The sequence below is a fragment of the Osmia lignaria genome, chromosome 10 (assembly GCF_051020975.1).
Source record: "Osmia lignaria lignaria isolate PbOS001 chromosome 10, iyOsmLign1, whole genome shotgun sequence".
Lineage (NCBI taxonomy): Eukaryota > Metazoa > Arthropoda > Insecta > Hymenoptera > Megachilidae > Osmia > Osmia lignaria.
Genome location: NC_135041.1, coordinates 10756409 through 10772481, shown reverse-complemented (window position 1 = coordinate 10772481; position 16073 = coordinate 10756409). Strand labels below are relative to the sequence as shown.

Below are 16073 nucleotides of genomic sequence, written 5' to 3'. Positions count from 1 at the left end.
AGGAACTCGTATATGGAAGACAATGCAATCAGTGTAGAGAGGGTACATTTGGTCTGGCAGTGGATAGCCCGAAGGGTTGCACTGAATGTTTCTGCTTTGGAAGAACCACTTCCTGTCAGCAAGCTGGTCTTAGCTGGGGTCAACGCAGATTGACACGTCCTCGTACACTCTATGTTAATGATACCATCAATGACATAATAGTAAGTGTCATAACGAGGGGATGATTTGAATGACTTCCATAGTTTAACACGTTTTAATTAACAAAAATAATATGAAGTATCAGTATTATATGAAATTTTTCAATTTTTCACATTTCATTTCTCACTTGCAGATTACGAAATTTAGGTCTCAAATTTATTTATCTCCCATTAATGGTGGTCTAAACGTGACCAATGGTCTCTCAATAATTCCTGATATCGAAGGTGACGTCACAATACCATCAAACCTATATTATAATTATCCACTTTATTGGATGCTTCCTGAACAATTTCTGGGTGACAAGGTATTTTTTGAACATTTAAGAAAACCACCATTAAATTTTACATAAAATAATGAATAAATAAATGAACATATTCAAGGTCGTTTCCTACGGAGGATTCTTAAGATTTACAACTTCAACAGAAGGTGGTATACCTTTGAGATCGACTTATCAATATCCAGTGGTGCAGTTGCAAGGAAACCACAGGATTGTCTTGGAATATTATTTACCTTTACCTGTGGATAACAATCATTACGAAGTCAGGTAATTTTCATTGGTAAATGAATATTTAATACCTTCCCTTTTTATTTAAATGAAATAATACAGGGTTTTTGTTCAAGATTTCATGAGTCCTTATGGCAGTTACAAAATAGACCCGATTATAAAGTGACCAGGGAAGTTCTTATGGTCGCGTTACAAAATCTTCAGTATATTCTTGTAAAAGCATCTGATAATGCTGAATTTACAAAAACAACGTGAGTAGATATTTTATTTTTTTAATTTCAGAAAACTATAGCTACTAACCATTAAATTGATACCGCTAAATATTTTTTAATAAAATTGAGAGAAATTAAGCGAACTTTAATAATAAAATTCATTAACCATTAGTAGAATTATTTAATGTTGGTCGGGTATTTCGAATTTATAGTATTAGCAAATAATGAAAAATTTAGTGAAATATTAAACAGTATCGTTTATATTATTTTACACTGACTTACAGTTTACTTCAAGCATCGTTAGACGCAGCGGTTCTAACGCCCACTCATACTCCACCTTTCGCAACGGGTATAGAGATCTGTAAATGTCCTCCGGAATACAACAGCACATCCTGTCAGGATCCAAGCATCGGCTACTACAGATGGTACAAGAATACAACCGTTACATCGACCATCGTTATCGATCTCGTTGGTGAAGCAAGACGGTGTCAATGTAATGGACGATCAGAGATCTGTGATAAGGAAACAGGACATTGTTTGGTAAGAAGGACAATTTGTTTCATTAATTTTATTACAAGCAACCACTGATGCGTGTATAATACCGAAATAAATTCTTTCTACTCTTTTACTAGAATTTATATTGCTATTCTATTTAAAATCATGTTGAACGAAATAAGTGTTTTATTCATGTAAAGAATATTTTTTTCCATAGAATTGTCGTGGAAATACCGTAGGACCAAGGTGTGACGTCTGCGCGGACAGTTTCTATGGTCATCCAGATTACGGTTGCAAACCATGTCCCTGCCCTCAAACGGATAAAAGATTTTCGAATACCTGCATGATCCTTGCTAATACGGAAGCAATTTGCGTCTGTAAACCTGGTTCGTACTTTTCATTTCCATGGGCAATAAATAAAGATTAATTTCAAAAAGTTTCGGTGGACTCTTGATAACTTGCCGTTCGCTAACTGTCCGCAGATGTCTATTGTTCTCCACACGTACTTTCCCTAAACACTAAAACAATTAAATGGTCAAACAAATCATATGTGTGAGTTATCAAGAGTCTACCACAAATCATTATCACTATAGGTATTTTTGCGGCACTTAGCATTTGGAAAATTCAATCTAAAATGGTAAAATTAAATCTAATACGTATCTCTGCACAGGATACACTGGTAGAAAATGCGAGAGGTGTTCTCCTGGATATTATGGCCATCCACACCTCCCTGATGGTAAATGTATGCCATGCAATTGTAATTCAGCTGGAAGCTTAAGTGACGAATGCGATATGGAAACGGGACAATGTAGATGCAGAGCTGGATCCACTGGACGAGACTGTTCTGAATGTACAGCCTATCGTCACGTTTACATAAACAATGTTTGCACTTGTAAGTAATACAAGATGATCCATACTACAGCGTGTCATGTCCTGTTTACTAAGATATTGTACAAATAAATTATATATATTTTTTCTTAATGTTCATTTTAGCATGTAACGATAATTGCACGGGTCTGTTACTGGATACCTTAGCGATACTTTCTCAGGAATTAGCAGAAGGAACTGCTCACATAGCAGATGGTTACATTCCTCCACCGTGGGAAGATTTAGCGTACATCGATTCGAATGTAACAGCATATTTCGAAGAAATAGAGCTGCAAAATAAACTGAAGCAAAGAATGAAAAATATTCCCTGGCACGAGTATCGGAAATTGAAGAATCACCTCGAAGCGCTATTCAGAACTGTGCGTGATTAGTTGAATTTTCATTTGCAAAAATTCCAAAATGTATCGAATGTTTATTGTTAATATATTTTTCAGGCGAATGAACAAGTAAAACAGGGAGACACGTTTAAATCCAAAAGTAATGACTTAAAGAACAATATATTTAGCGCGAAGATCGAAATGGACAATTTGAAAAAATATATTGATGGTACGTTTTAATTACACGTAAATTTTGACAAATGCTTGAAAATATATTCGATAGAAATAACTGAATATTTTTATGATATTTTATTAATTTTAATATTCAAAATTTCGACTGCCTAATAGAAGTATTTATTATTCTATATTAATTAGATAAGCAAATTTATTCCGAAAACATAATATGGCTTATACTTTTCCAGATACAATTCAGCTATTAACTCAATACAACAGCGACAACAAAAGAATTGAAATTAAAAAAGCTTTAAAAATGGCAAAATTGATTTTAAACAATCTCAAGAGTGTACACTTGACGAAGAAAACCATGGAGATAGAAAATTTTCTCGAGTTAGTATTTCATAATTCTTTACGTGATTCGATTGAAAAATTTCAAATAAATAATAATTTCAATAAAATATAATAGGGACGTGACGGATTATACTGATTGGTTGAATTCTTTGTACGATGCGACGGAACCATTGGCGATTGCTCAAGACGATGCAGAAGAATATGCTGTAAAATTAAACGATATGAGAAATATCATAGAAGACACCATGGAGACGTTGTACAGTTACGATACTTTATATAATAATATTAATCAAACACTATTGGAAGCTAGAAACAGTTGTAGTGAGATTGATATGCTGAGGAGTGCAGTGAACGAGTCCATCAATGAGGGTGAAAAATTGATAGACGAAACTCGTGGTTTCATTATTGACCTTCAGATTAATATTCAAGTGAGTACATATTTTGTAATCTCCAAAAATAAATATTATATTTTCAAAAATAATATTCTCATATTTTGATCAATCAGAAAAATAATTAAATAATTAAATTGTTAATAACCATTCATAGTATAAAGTTTATACTATGCAAGAGTAATTATGGTACAACCGAAAAAGAACTAATTATTTTTGTTGAGAAAATAAATGAAGAATATTTTTAATTAAATTGCAGGATCTCCCAGAATTGAAAAATAAACTGACGTACTGGTTTGACAAATTGAATATGAAAGAAGAATTACTGTATCGACTGAATTACGAATATAAGGATAAATACGTGGTGCCTGCAGTCGAACACGCTAAAAATTTATCAAATTATGTTGATCAGTATGTCAGGTAAGAGAAAACGTGTTATTTTTCTTCGTTCGTTGCATTATCACAGAAAATTTCAATGTTTAGTAATGTTTAAATAGTCAAGTAACAGATGTTGTAATAGTAAGTTATAATCTTTCATTAGTAATGAAATTGATCTTCGTAAAATAAGTACAACTTGACTATTTGAAAAATGTTTCGCACTGGTCCTGTAACAATGAAGTGAAATCTAAATAATGTAAAGTCAAATGGATAATAATCTGTGTTAATAAAATGACGCTAAAGTATACGGCTTTATAAGAAAAGAATCAAAAATTCAACAGTTCCAGTCGCGAATCAATAATCGTTAATTAATTATACACTATATTGCTTAATGTAATTGACGATCGATAACTTGATAAAGTGCAACTTGGCGTTTCTGCCGAGCAGTCTGTTTTCCGAGACAAGAAATATCGCAGCTAGCCCCCTGAAGGCCAGTCAAGCATACAAGAATATCGTCGATAGCATAAGAACTGCAAATATCACAGCAAAGGCAGCTAAAGATATTGTTGATGACATTTATAACAAGGTAGGAAAACGTTTCATATGAAATAATTAACATTATCTGTTATTAATTAATGACACCCTGGTTTTATTAAAAATAATATTAAATTAATTGAGTTATTTTTAAATTAATTTATGCTAATTGTAAAATCAACAAGAATTCCTTAAATATAACAATGATTTTGGTGTTTAATCTTTTAATAGTATTATTATTATATTTTATAAATAATGATTTCGAAAATACTTATTGTACAGACATTTCCTAATGGACCAAAATCAAAGTCGCTTCTGGACGAATCTAAAGAAATATCGCTGGCCTCGTCCAAGCAATGGGATAGCGCGGAAAAGCATGGAAAAATTGTCCAAAATGCTAGCGACCAGCTAGATTTTCAAAAACAAGCTGTAAATGCTTTGAAAAACACTTTGAATAATACTGGAGTCAAGGATAATCAAGTCAATGTAAAATTACAGAGCTTGCAAAATGATAGCGAAAGACGTAAGTGTCTTATTAAATTATTGTTAATTATAATTAAGTGATTCTTAATTATTTTATCATATGAAATTGCAAACTCACTGAATATTATAAGTCTACAAAAAAGATAACAGTTGTTATTGTATATTTATTTATTTCTTACAGTGCGTGAAAATATTCAGAGTATACTGGACGATAACGAAGAAGTGCTAGAAACAGTCAAAGATAATCAAAGATTAATTGATGATTACAATGAAGGAATTGCTAACAGATTAAAACCAAAATTGTATGAATTAAAAAGAGAAGGCGATTCAAAGATTAGTTTAGCCAGTGAAAAACGTAAGATACATTACATATATTTAATTATATTTACCATTGTTGAATTAAAATAATAACTGAAAATTATTTCAGTGACCGAGGCGTTGAGTAACATTAAAAAGGCTGATGCGAAATTAATTAGTTTATCTAATGCTGCCGTGAAAAGGAAAAATGTATTCGATAAATGGAACGATACTTTAGCATCGAAATTGCAGAATCTTAAAGACAAAATCGCGGAAGCTAGAAACACTGCCGATGGAGTAATTATAATTTTATACAGTGGTTATTGTAATTTATTTTCAAAAATTTCATTATTAATTTTCTTTTTTCTATTTCTACAGATTCGAGTGTCGTTAAGATCAACTGAAGGAAAAGAGTGCATTCGATCTTATAGACCATCGACGTTACAACCATCATCGACGAATACGATCGTGATGACTTTTGCCCTTCCAAAACCAAGGAAAGAAGGTCCCTTGTTCTATCTACCAAGTAGCATAAATGTAAGTAGTATAGGATACTTAAATCATTGAACTTGGCTCGATTTTTCGAAATCTATCATAGCTTCCTGAAATTGTAGAATTTATATGCCTAAAATGTTTCTTCTATTTGTACTATTTGCAGGATGACTTTATTGCTTTGGAGATTGTTGACAAGAGAGTAAGATTTGTGTGGAATGTTGGAGGAGGCACAGGAATCCTTGTTCATCCTGAAGTAATTGAAAGTGGTGATCTTCGGAATGATACATCTTGGTACCGCATTGAGGCTGAGAGGTATTGTATTTTTGAAAGAGAAATTATATTTTTAAATAATTAATTCATCGTGACTCTAATAATTTACAATGATAAAGCAATGGAATCTCAGAAGTTCAGAATCAGAAAAAATTTGCTTTTAACATTACAATGATCATCGCTTGATGCACACTTATTTTTAAATTAATTTTTAAATATTAATAAAGGGATGAAACAGAATTTAACACCTCGTTAAAATTTATAAATTAAATTAAGAAACTTGAAGCCAGTCATTTTAACTGGATTGGTAGTTCTAGTGTTAATATCTGCTATAAAGTTTAATATATTTCTTTCATTAATTTCACTATATATATTTTTCCAGAATGCGTCACCTAGGCAAATTATACGTGCGAAAACAGGCATCTGCAATCGGAGGATATCCTCCTGTAACAAATTCAACAGATTTTGAGTATGGTCGTTTCGACGTCACTGCCGCAGATCGTGTCTGGATAGGTGGAATTCCTAGGTCTCAGCGAAGAAGAACAGAACTTCTTGCAAATAATGGACTTCCAGGTTGTGTGCATCAAGTCATTTTAGATGGAAAACCTATAGGTCTTTGGAATTTCATCACAACTGCGCCGGATATGGCTTGCAGAGCATGTGTAGAAGGGTAATTAGGGAAACCTGTGTGCAGCATAAGTGCTGTTTCTTCATTTATTTAATGATTTACTTTATTGTTATAGAGTGGAAGATGTCAGGGACGATATAGCTTACAGTTTCAATGGAGAAGGCTATGCAGTTAGAAACAGAGTCTCTTCAGGCCCGTACAATAAATACACATTTGGAGTGTCTATTAATTTCAGAACTTACGATGAGAATGCTCTGCTATTTCTGGCTATAAATCCAAAGAATGTACGTGAAAAATATAGCAATTATAATTAAAATTGGAATTAAACATAATTTAACTTTATTTCTTACTTGCAGTATCAGCATATCATGATCTTCCTTAGAGAAGGAAAGGTGATCCTCCACATTGGTTATGGTAGCAATGTAAGCATGGAGATGTCCTCGTACTCGAAATACAATACCGGAAACTGGACAAAGGTGGATGCGTTTAGACAGTATCACCTTCGTAAGAACATTGAAAAGTGTAGTTTGAGCGTTGGGGATGCGGACAAAAAAATCGGTGTACCTACCCCTCAGCCCAAGAAAGACGACATTCCTGATTTCATTCAGGCTAAATATTACATCGGGGGTGTACCGCCGAGTTTCCGGGCAGAGAAACTAATGCTACCTCCGCAAGCTTCATTTCTTGGATGCATGTCCAATATTATTGTACAGGAAGGCTACGACCCAATGGCTGAACAGTATTACGGCGTCGAACCTACCTGTGGAAATAAAGTAAGTTAATAAAGAAGAAATAATAGGAACTAATAATTTTCCTTTAACTTTATCTATATTAAATTTTGATTTTTACAGCCATTAAAAATAGTAGGATTTTACGGAGACGGTTATTTGGAACATGCTGCCTATACCCTTCGCAAAATAAATTCCACGGTGAGCTTCTCCTTTAGAACGATGCAAACAGAAGCTGTGCTTCTTCTATCTACGTTTGAAGGACAAGAAGAACGGGTAACTAATATACGACATGGAAATGAAGAGGTAAATATATGTAAAATTAATTATTTTCTTTTTGTTTAAATAGACCAGAAAATTGTTTTGCTTAGTTAATTGTTTAAATTTAAAATTGCATTTAATTGATTCTTTCAGAGAGACAGTTATTATTCAGTGTGCTTAATCAATGGACAAGTACAAGTGCGTTTAAACGCTGGAAGAGGAGAGCTGGTTTTACAATCGAATGATACTTTTAACGATGGACGATATCATTCAGTGACGATAATTAAAAGGCGGAAAGATGTTGAGTTACGAATAGATGATGCTTATCAGACCTCGGGTAGATCACCAACAAGTGCCGCTATTAAGGCTCCTGAAGGAAATGGAGGACTGTTCTTTGGGGGCTTGCCAGTACTTATCAACAATACCAAAATGATCACTACCACTACTCCTTTGTACGGCGCTATTAAAGACGCAGTATTTAATGAGGAGTAAGTAAAATAAACTTAAACTTTTCTTTTCTAATGTTAAAGATTTGCAGGGTAATTTGAACTTCCATAACCCTAAGCAGGATTACAGATACACAAATCAAGATATTCATAATTAAAAATCTTTTTTCAGTATCATTAGATTTGACGAAGTTGTCAGTTTCGACCATGCCCTCATCGGTCGTCCCGGACCCAGCATGGGAAAGGATCCTCCTACTTACACGCCATCAGCATCTTTATCCAGAGGATTATCTACACAACCGGAAGGTTGTCAGAAAGTTCCATATTACTCGTTGGAACCTGGTGCTCTGAAATTCGGAGACAAACCAAACAGCCACACTCAACTTTATCTAAATTTTAAGAAATTCTGGGAGAAGAAATACGCGATAGAGTTTGACTTCCGGACGTATTATCCAAATGGACTCTTATTCATCACTCCAGTACGTAAAAAGGAAGTTTTCAATATCCCTCAACAATTTATTATAATAAATATTAAAATGTATTCTCATGTGTCCTTCAGGGCGTCAGACCAAAGCATTACCTCATGGTCGTAATAAGAGACGGTCAGCTTCTTCTTTTGGTGAAAAGCAAACAAAAGAAAGAAATATTATTTAAGACACCGTTTAATGACGGTAATTGGCATCATGTCGTTATTAGTCACGATGAAAGAAAGCTGACGTTACTGGTGGATGCCCAAACACCTCGTACAATTAAAGTGCCAAGGAAGATTGGGCTGGCGTCTATGATGTATATTGGAGGACTTCCTGAAAGTGGAACCCCGATACCTGAACAAGTAGTAGTTAAACTAGAGACGTTAAAAGGGTGTATCAGAGGTTTAAGAGTCAATGGAAATGTTTATGATATGGTTGGATCTACGAGCAGGGCTTACCATGTTGGCCAATGTTTCCCAAATGTTGAAAGTGGGGCTTACTTCCAGGATGAAGCATATGCCATATACAGTAAGATCTGAAGACAATACATAATATATTAAATAACTCCCATGATACAAATTTTAATTAAAAAACAATATTTTTTCTTTTTCAGAAAGAAACTTTGAACTAGGTGCAGTTTTAGAGCTTCAATTAGAATTCAGAACGTCAGAGTTATCGGGTGTGTTGCTTTCCATAACAGCGCCTGGTAATTCACCTTCATTATCATTGGAATTGAACAATGGTAAAGTGATCATGTCAGGCGATCTGGGAGACAACAATCCGTTGTATGTAGAGCAACGTTTCACTAGTCCATACACGATCTGTGACAACCGATGGCACAGAATACAAGCAGTTTATAACGATGAAGAGTTGGCATTAAAAGTTGACGAAATGGACCAAAAATATGGCCTTCCAGCTAATGTCAATTACCATATAATGGACTCTACAGTCTCCGGGCCCCTTTACATTGGTGGTTTACCAGGTAAATTAATCAATTATCTTTTGCTGAAGTCTATAGCTTTTCAACTTGTAAATCAATATCCTTTTTAAGAATATTAAATTTTTAATGTTGATTTGTTTTTAGTTTTGTTAATAGAGTTTATTGTAATATTTCAGCCTCTGCTCCAAAAGGAACACTGATAACAAGGGACCACTTCAATGGATGCATAAGAAATGTAATGATAGGGGGAGAGAGAAGGGATTGGACAGACATGGACGAATTGCATAATATTCACCTGAGCTCCTGCCCAGTACAATGATAATCAGTACAACGTGTGAACTCCTCTGAGTTGTTCAATTTAGTTCCAAAGACTGTTCAATGGACGCACAATTCTCGAGAAGTTTTCATGAAGTGTGTTCAATACAATTTCACACCAGGATCAAGTGCCATATCGTGATGGGAAATTTGTAATTGTTAAGACATAATATAAAACCAAGCCAAAAGATGCTAACATGCAAGCTTATTTACATCAATGTTTCTCAAACTTGTTTTTTTTTTTTATTGCTGCAAGATCTAAAGAATTCTCTTCTCTATTTTATATGTAAAGAAAAATTAAGTTAAATATTAACAATTAATTTGTACATTAATATAATTATTTATACTTTGAAAATAACAGAAACTAACAATTGTAAATGTATGTTATTTCTTCTACTATTGCAGCAGATTAATCGAATGATCCATCACAGTATTTAAAAGTTGGAAAATGTTCGTACATACCATTAGCAAGCAATAACAAAGTACAAACAATTCGTTGCACTTCATATTGCCATTCCAATAGGTATTTTAATGATATTTATGACAATATTTTGGAAGTATGCTAATAGATGAAAGATATTTTTCCATATACATACATGTTATTATGAATTTCATCACAAAAATTGTCGTAATGCGTTACAAAATAAATATGCAAATAAAATGGTCAAGGCATAGTTTGAGAAACGATTAACAAAGCATTCAACAAATTATGGCACGAATTCGCACCGAATTATAGAACCGCTATAAAAAGAAACGAAAGCAAATATCACGACATATCTGTAAGTAGCAAGATCACTGCCATATAGTTTAATTGTAACTCATTTGTAAGTCACAAAGCAATTGTACATCAGTATTTAAAGCTATTTATTATTACTTATGTAAGCGCAACCGACGATTTTGATCGAGCATGCGGCCATGGAATAATATGCTCGATTGAAATCGTATTATTTTAAAAAAGAAAGGATAAACGAGATGAGAAATTATTTTGTACTTTTCTAGCGATAGTAAAAATATCGAGTGTTTTAATATATTTAAGAAAAGGAGAAGTCAGATCCAACGCCCTGTAAAGTGTCCTTAATTAAGCAATAACGTCGTGTTAGGGAGAGACCAAGTTCTGCACAGGAATATTTTGATATTTATGTCTAGTATTTTTTTTTTCTTCTTATTCGTTGAATTGTAATATATTATACATATGCAGAAAAATTAACAATGACGCCTCCGCTATTGTGTATAAAATATATAACAATGAGAAAGTATGGTCATCTAATTCACCCTTCTTCTGTACTCCAAAAGTTATTATATATACATTTACAATTACACAACCAATTAAGACAAGAAAGACACACTTACTTCCATATATATATATAATATTATCATTCGCAAAAGAATAAAAGTCTATTGCAAAGTGGGTTATTAAATTTTATTGATGACATTCGCTGCAAGATTGCTAACAGTAAAATATGACCCAAATTTTACTTGACGTACTCAATAAATATATATATCATCGAGTAGTAGTTTCATTTATGCATATATAAAAACATAATATTTACAGACATGGATAAATCGAACAGGTGTACGATTCGATAAAGTTTTTTCAGTTTTTTTTCTTTTTTTCATAATATACTTCATCTTTCCTCGTGACAATAAAAATGAAGAATTATTACGTAAATGTAATTGTTTATTATTAGTAAGCGCGATTATTTATATATGTATATCCCGTGTTCGTTTTTTTTTTTTAATCTCCGTGTTTCAATTTTTCGTTTTATCGCGCCGGTTACCAACAGCTCACTAATAATATTTCTCTGCTTCGAAAAATATAAATATCAAGCACAAGCGCCAATTACTTCATCCTTTCAGCTACAATTCTTACGTATCCTTCTCTCTGAAACTTTCTCTTACTATTATTCGTAACTTTCTTAGAATATTTCAATCCCTTTCATCCGCAAGCCGATCCTCTTGTTGATTCTTAAGATTAGTGACTACTATATAAATATCGTTTATCATAATCTTCATCGTTCGTTTATAGTTGTCATCGTAGACTTTGTCTACGACTTGCGCTTCCATTCTTTACAACTTCAACTTATGGCGTTTAATTTACTTTTACTTCGTGTTCAATATTGTCAAGTCGGACTATCTTCGGAGTCTGAAGCTCGCAAACGTTTTATTTATTTATTTTTTTTTTTTCATCTCTATTCATCATTTTTTTACGACAGTACGCAAATAGATTTACAATTAGACGAGAATAGAATAATGAATTTCTTTGGATACTACAATCGACGGATTTTTCATTCTAATAATTTTCTTTTTTAAGTCTCTTCTTTACCGGAGACTTTCAAAATAAATCTTGGGACAATCGAACCAAGTGTATCGTTGCGAATTAAAAATATATTTTCGTTCGCGATTAATCATTATGAACATGAATTTCGATATGTTGCGTAATTACTTAATAATTAATAATAATACGGTCCAGTTGTGGTATGCCATCATAGAATACAGGGGGTCTTATTGTAAGTAACTGATTTCCCGGTATTTTCAAAAATTCTTGGAACATGTACAAATACCTAATTAATGTAAAATTAACCCTTTGTGGTAGAAATGTGCTTCCTATAGTTAAATTTTATTGCCTGAAGTATCAGTAAACTTTGAAAGCCCCAGAAAGGAAAATTCTAAGGTAAGTTTCTTAAATTTCTATTACTTTGCATCCTAAAGTATTTGCGGCAGTAGTCAGAGCGCATTAAATTAAATTAAATTAACCACAAAAGGTTAATAAATTCTATAATAGATACATTAAATATAACTTAAGCAAAAACGAAAGGAAAATTCTTTAATTGAATATAGACCCTCCATAATTCTGTACAAAATCGTATTTTATATCTCTATCTATTTTCTATTCATTCCTTCTATCGGTATATTACGATAAACGAATTGCTGTAATACGCGTTAAAAAAAAGAAACAGAAAAAGAAAGAAAAATTGAATCGTCGAAGTGGAAGGGTCAGTGCCAGTCCCACACGAAAGGCGGACATTGTAATTTATGGCACAATAAATAGTTCTTCCCGTTAACATTATTATGCTAATTAGTCATCATGTACAATACGAGAGGCGCGTGTTACGTTTCGCTGGAAATTGGACTGACACGTTCCATTAGGAAATGACACAAACCATACTAAATAAAGAGAACAATTGCCAGCTGGAGAACAAAGGATACATACAGAGCGTTTCCAAATAAGAAAAAAACAAAATAAAAAATTTAGATTGAAAGTTTGCTTCATTGGCTATTTTAAATGTAATCCCATCAAAGTTGAAAAATTTTAAGTATTTTCTTTGAAACACCCTGTATACTGTCGATAAAACTCGTAAAATGGGACGATCAATCAACTCACGAACGATTTAAACTTTAATCCGCTTCGTTAAAATTTTCCATACGCTACGATGTTTATAAATAAATTGTTAACTCGTTCACGAGAAACGCAGACTATGGGCTGTTGTATTAAAAATCGTTTAGGCCTAGGAAATTCAAATAAATATGAAATTTCTTTCAAAATCTGTGCACGCATCGAGTTTGTTGTTATGGGTACTTTTTGCCATTCTCTGCCTTCCTCTTACAAAATTCTGGAGTTCATACTATCTGATAGATCATACAAAATAAGTATACATTGCGCGTAAGAAAGTATAATAGAAGAAATAAGAGAGCACACGAACGAAAATCTCAGTTTCTTTAGCCATTTTTCACACATGAATAACACTTATCAATTACCAAAATTCTTCTTAGAGAACGAATTTACTTTTGGTACAGGTTTTCATACTCTCCCCTGTGTCCCAATATGTTTTACAAATAGAAATAAGAAAAAGAATGTTGCATAAACATAAGCTTATGTTTTGTTAAGAAATTGTAATGGGGTAGAACTTTATTTATGAAGAACAAGTCCCTTGTCATTCCATATTTTCATTATAACTTTTTAATGAAACATAATTGAGCCAATGTTTGTACAACAGTATTTTTCTTACTTTTACTAGGACACTATATACCTAACACACTTCACAAAATTCGCTTTAGAATTTAAAAATCAATGCGACATTATATAAATTATAGTGTGTTACCTACACCGTAAAGGAAATCCTTGCACATCATCGATTGCATTCAGATCGATCTTAAGGCTGATTTGGTATTCTCTTTCACTAATCAGAATCAACTTATTTATTTACAAATCCACAATTTTTACTTTTTAGTCCGTGAGCTGGTTCTTACACGCTTCTGGTTAAAGAATGAATTACACCTACGAACGTTGCTGCAACCGTCAACAGCTGCAAATCTCAATACTTAATGAGGAATCATTAATTCGGTTTAAAAGATGACAAAGGTGCATGCAAAAGAAAGAAATTTTGTAAAGACATAACGAACGAAGAAATTTTGGACAAAACACTGAAAGACTATGTATTTAAACAATATTATTATACTTTAATTCGAAGAAAAATATACGATATTATTAATTTTTGTTTTATTAGACACGAGAGAATGAAAATTTAAAACCTGGCCCAGTTAAAGGTCTAAATCATTTGATAAAAACTATTTTCACATTAAACTCATAATAATAAAAACTCAGCTTTTGTACAGTACCGAACATGGCAGGATTCCCCAAAGAAAATGACGATGCCTCCCATTCCCCATAGGCCCCACGGGTTGTCGGGTTTCTGACCTTCTCTAGGGAGACCTACCGTGCTCAATATTGTACAAAAAAAGCACTTATTGTTCCGGTTTTTTAAATACTAAATAGAAAGATTACATTGAAAATTTTTGTCAGTAAATAGATTCAAATTAATGATCCTCCATTTATGTTTAGCAATCTGTAAAAGTGCTATTATAATAATATGAAGAATAAGAATAATGACAATTAAGAATTTTTAATTAACGCGTAACGAGGAAACATGTGCGAATTACTTTATGCAATACAAAGACAAAACATTCGTTTTACATGACATTTATGAAAGCCCTGCCTCTCTTAGCGAAAAAAACGATTATTAAAAGAAAAAAAAAATTAATACCTTTTCAACATCAGTCACATGTTTCATTTACAACACAGCAGCTTACAAGTCGAAAGTTAGTCCGCAAAGGTATTAGATACTGACAACAAACCATTCCTATTAATAGATAATTGGTAAATCTTACGACACAGTGATTGATGCCAATGTTAACTTACAAACGAAATAAAACAAAACAAAAAAAACAAAAAGAGAACAAATGACAAAAAGAAATGATGTAATTAGGGTAACAATACGCCGTTTAAGTATAGCGTGCAATCGCGCAAACGCTCGAATGAAGATTGCACATTCGTCTCTGTACGAATCAGCATCAATCATTTGCCTTTTATAAAATTGACTAAGAACGCAACGTTTGCATTAATTTAATATGGGCCTGTATTAAAATAGTAACTATGAACAACAGAGGGTATAGTAGCATTAATGTTAAGTGTGACACTTGTGTAAAACTATATGACGAGAGGCATGTCTTTCTTGTTCGGCAAATTCACCTTCTTGCCCTGCCAAAGGCTATTGTGTATCGTAAAGGCATCTATGGTTACGGTCAGATGCTTCGTGTGAACTTGTGAAAAGCATTTTCCTCCCGAATTGTATCTACAATCAAATAAATACATTTATATTGTAAATTACATTTACAATTATACGTTCTCCAGGATTTTTGATTCAAAGTATGTACTTATATTTTACATAAAACTTGTTAATCTCGGTAATTATTATACATGTAGTTTCTTTTCTAAATTTAACTATCTATTTCACACATATAAGCACCTACTATACGCACATATAATATTAAAATTGAAACTAACATTAATAGTCAAAAAATGAATTTCTAAAATCTGTTCTATCATTTAATATAAAACTTTGTAGTAAATAAGCAATTACCTTGTGATATATGTGTATTCACAGTAAAAAGAAAAATAGGAAAATGATAGACTTACTTGAAAAATTTGTCGAACATTTTATCAGTAACTTGTTTCGGTCCAGTACCGTACAATTTAGATACTTCTTCTCTATCAGGGCAGTACGAATAAAGAGCCCGGAATTGGCAGCCAGCATCTCGAAATAAAATAAGGAAGTGCTTGCTTTCCGATCTTGCAATCTCGTCTAAAACTCTTCTTTTCGCTTCTTTGTTTACCGTACCAGGAAATACACAGTATTCCACGGCGTTCAACATTATTCCACGATTCGACTTAGTCGTTGGCTGTTTGTACAGCCTTGGACCTGTTGAAAATGAGCTATTGTTAAAATTCTATAACTTAT

General features: G+C 32.8%; 2 protein-coding genes across 26 annotated transcripts in view; one reads left to right on the top strand and one right to left on the bottom strand.

Annotated features, from left to right (window-relative positions):
- The window catches only part of wb (wing blister), a 118777-nt gene extending 107101 nt beyond the window's left edge, over positions 1-11676 (top strand). For all 4 annotated transcript variants that reach the window (XM_034339794.2, XM_034339793.2, XM_034339795.2 and 1 more), the window contains 27 exons: positions 3-200; positions 332-502; positions 579-742; positions 820-954; positions 1200-1455; positions 1628-1796; positions 2081-2302; positions 2404-2657; positions 2733-2844; positions 3038-3182; positions 3259-3571; positions 3792-3952; positions 4358-4496; positions 4727-4967; positions 5109-5282; positions 5355-5521; positions 5603-5761; positions 5883-6031; positions 6372-6659; positions 6733-6901; positions 6974-7390; positions 7469-7651; positions 7760-8094; positions 8225-8531; positions 8612-9050; positions 9136-9504; positions 9639-11676. In XM_034339794.2, coding sequence (XP_034195685.2) covers positions 3-200; positions 332-502; positions 579-742; positions 820-954; positions 1200-1455; positions 1628-1796; positions 2081-2302; positions 2404-2657; positions 2733-2844; positions 3038-3182; positions 3259-3571; positions 3792-3952; positions 4358-4496; positions 4727-4967; positions 5109-5282; positions 5355-5521; positions 5603-5761; positions 5883-6031; positions 6372-6659; positions 6733-6901; positions 6974-7390; positions 7469-7651; positions 7760-8094; positions 8225-8531; positions 8612-9050; positions 9136-9504; positions 9639-9781 — 5979 coding nt within the window. In that variant the 3' untranslated portion in view covers positions 9782-11676. The remainder of the gene's footprint in view (positions 1-2; positions 201-331; positions 503-578; positions 743-819; positions 955-1199; positions 1456-1627; positions 1797-2080; positions 2303-2403; positions 2658-2732; positions 2845-3037; positions 3183-3258; positions 3572-3791; positions 3953-4357; positions 4497-4726; positions 4968-5108; positions 5283-5354; positions 5522-5602; positions 5762-5882; positions 6032-6371; positions 6660-6732; positions 6902-6973; positions 7391-7468; positions 7652-7759; positions 8095-8224; positions 8532-8611; positions 9051-9135; positions 9505-9638) is intronic.
- Positions 11677-11931: 255 nt separating this feature from the next.
- The window catches only part of Patronin (calmodulin-regulated spectrin-associated protein patronin), a 46688-nt gene continuing 42546 nt past the window's right edge, over positions 11932-16073 (bottom strand). For all 22 annotated transcript variants that reach the window (XM_034339798.2, XM_034339803.2, XM_034339806.2 and 19 more), the window contains 2 exons: positions 15752-16034; positions 11932-15407 (listed from right to left, as the gene is read on the bottom strand). In XM_034339798.2, the coding sequence (XP_034195689.2) occupies positions 15263-15407; positions 15752-16034 (428 nt within the window). In that variant the 3' untranslated portion in view covers positions 11932-15262. The remainder of the gene's footprint in view (positions 15408-15751; positions 16035-16073) is intronic.